The 2,820-nt window shown below is 38.5% G+C and overlaps 1 gene segment (V, D, J or C); it reads left to right on the forward strand.

Annotated features, from left to right (window-relative positions):
* Positions 1-959: 959 nt before the first annotated feature.
* On the forward strand, positions 960-1,419 carry LOC136706640 (T cell receptor alpha variable 12-3-like). The segment is given in 2 exon segments: positions 960-999; positions 1,082-1,419. Coding segments are annotated over 2 exon segments (378 nt in total).
* The last annotated feature ends 1,401 nt before the right edge of the window (positions 1,420-2,820 follow it).

Raw genomic sequence — 2,820 nt, forward strand, 5'->3', positions numbered from 1 at the left:
CCTAGACCAGGTGACACCCCTGCACAGTGTTAGTGAATTCCTGTCTAATAAAGTTTTTCTGTAAGAGGTCTGCCTGGGGCTGGGGCAAGGCTGCCTGCTAAGCCACCCCCAAGCCAGTTTAAGAGAAACACTCTTAATTTGGGGCAATTGGTTCCACCTGGGCTACCCCTACCTAAGGGAAGCCAACACACACCTCTGTGCTCAGTCTTGGGTTTCTCTTTTCAGAATGCCGTGCAAGTCTGGCCGGTAATTTGGTAAAGGCTCTTGAGTTTTCTCCTGGGTCACTCTATCTTCTGTTTCTCCACCAGAGCTTTCTCTCTGGTTTCTCCTGGGATTCAATATTATATTTTCTTTACCATATTTTAGTATAAATAAATAATTAGAAATAAGTTGTGTTCTATCTTTAATTTCTTTTGCCTCATCTTGTCCCTCCCTTTTGTTTTGGGAAGCTGTCTTGCCTTTGTTTTCTTTTGCTCAATTCTGAGCTGATGAGTTTTCCCCTGACATCTTAAGTTTTCCTCTCGTGTTTCATTTTGTCTTGGTGTTCCTAACATCCAGAGGGGTTGTTTGTGTGTCTCTGCACTTGAGGCCTATTTCTCTAGTGCCCTGTTTCAATCCACCCCTGGGTGAGCTGCCACATTACAGTTTCCTTGAAGAGTATATACACCTCATCCCCCCTACAGCTGTGACATTAAAATGGTCACTTTAGGCAAATTTGCCTCAGTGAGATCAAATAGATTAAAATATAACAAATAAGCATTAAAAGTGCTTCCTCATTATTATTATTATTATTATAAATGTTTTTTTTTTTTCCTTTCCAGCCCCCCTTTCAGGATTTCTGATCTTAATTCCTCTGGTAAATAAATAACATTTACCCTGAGAAAGGTAGGAGGAGCCTTTACAGGCTTGAAATCTAGCACCTAAATCTCTCCTCATTATCAGAACACTGGGGCATCAAGATGTCTCTGTGCTCTCTGATTATGTTTATGTCCATGTTGGGTAAGTTTTTAACTCTGTTAGTGTTTCATTTCAGATTAAATATTTACAAAATTAATGTGATTTTTCTTTTCTTTTATTACAGGAGACTCCTTTTCACAGTCAATAAAACCACTGGAGAACAAAATTCATGGTCATGAAGATAAAATGGTTATTATTTCCTGCAAATGTGAGGGTACTTATACTAGTCTACAATGGTATCGTCAGTTTTCTGGATCCAGGCCAGATTTTCTCCTGTCCATTTATTCCAATGGAGATAAGAGTAAGCCTCTTCCTCCTCGTATCGATACTGAAGTGCACAAGAACAACAGCTATGTGGATCTGGTGATCTCTTCTGCTGTAGTATCAGACTCTGCTCTCCACTACTGTGCCATGACGCCCACAATGACAGGAAATGCAGCTTCACTGTACAAAATCTCATAGCAGTATAAGGCTTAGAGCTTTATATTGTGCTTCCTTTCAGGTCTTGCTGTCTTCAAATACATGCTTTTTTTCTGTAAATACATACACATTTAGATATTTGGCCATAGAGCCAAGAGGCTGTTTCCTGCCATGGTAGAATAACTTTTAAAGATATCTGGCATGGGAGGAATTGACTTTGGTAATCCAAAACCTAATTATCCATTATCAGTGTCTGACCTCACTAACATAAACTAATTTGGATAGCATCAAGTCCTTACAAATAAATAGGTGTTACTGCAGCAGGACAAATTCCCTATGAATGCCTGTAATCTCAGGAGAAATTTAAGATGAGCTCTTGTCTAGAAAGTGTCCATCATCAGCTTCATCAAAGCACCAACAATCCACAAATGCTGAACCAAACCATTATGACCACCTGTCTAATATGCTGTGTAAGTAAGTGGCTTGTGTCAAATTTACATATATCTTCACAAATGCTGACCCAGGTTTTCCCAGCAGGGCTATGTTCAGAACAACACACTCCTGCTACTGCCACTCTTATTCCCACTGTGCATCCCGATGCTATTGTTTTGAAATGAAACATGCAATGTGCACATACAACTTAAATAGTGTTTACATATCATTTAATGCATATTATTGAACCAATTTCACTGAAACACCACTGTACTGAAAAATTCATTAAATATGTAAACAACTGCTACATGTTGCTTCTCATTTAAGGGTTTTGTGTAACACCTTAAGAGATGTAATAAATGCTGTCTACCAGGAGAGGGCAGGTTTATCTGGTCAAAACACACATAGGTATGTTGCCTAGCTGTGTGAAATTGTACAAGTTTGTGATGCCCTGGGATGGACAGGCATCCCTGTTAAATTGTAAAACAATGGTTAGTGAAGGAATTTATGTTTTTACAATCAAAATATATTTTAAAAGTGAATTAGGATACAGCTAGATATATTGCTGAAAAGATGTCCCAAAAAAAAAGAGTACAGGGTCTCTATGTTGTTTCATGCACATTTGCATTATTTTAATCTGAGCATGAAGAGGTAAAATCAGTCAAAATCAGGGGTAGCAAAGTACATGTAAACATTGTACTTGCTTACAGCTGACAGGTCTCCTTAATGTTATACAAGAAAAACATGTGTGATGCTGCACTGCACTGACATGAAAGTATTTCTACTCAAGGATTTCATGGAGCTCATCATCATAAAATGCATAAAGCTCCTTCAAGGACTCTCCCATTTTGGCAGAGGTCGAACAAGTTAAAGGGGACATCTACAATGCCGTTCTCTTTTGTTCAGAAGCTTCACATTTGTGTTTCACACATTTGTGATTCACAAGGTGTGATGGTATGTTTGAGGAAAAACTAACTCCTTTCTACTTTTTACTTACTGTTTGTACTACCA

This window comes from Hoplias malabaricus, chromosome 9 (genome assembly GCF_029633855.1).
Source record: "Hoplias malabaricus isolate fHopMal1 chromosome 9, fHopMal1.hap1, whole genome shotgun sequence".
Taxonomy (NCBI): Eukaryota; Metazoa; Chordata; class Actinopteri; order Characiformes; family Erythrinidae; genus Hoplias; species Hoplias malabaricus.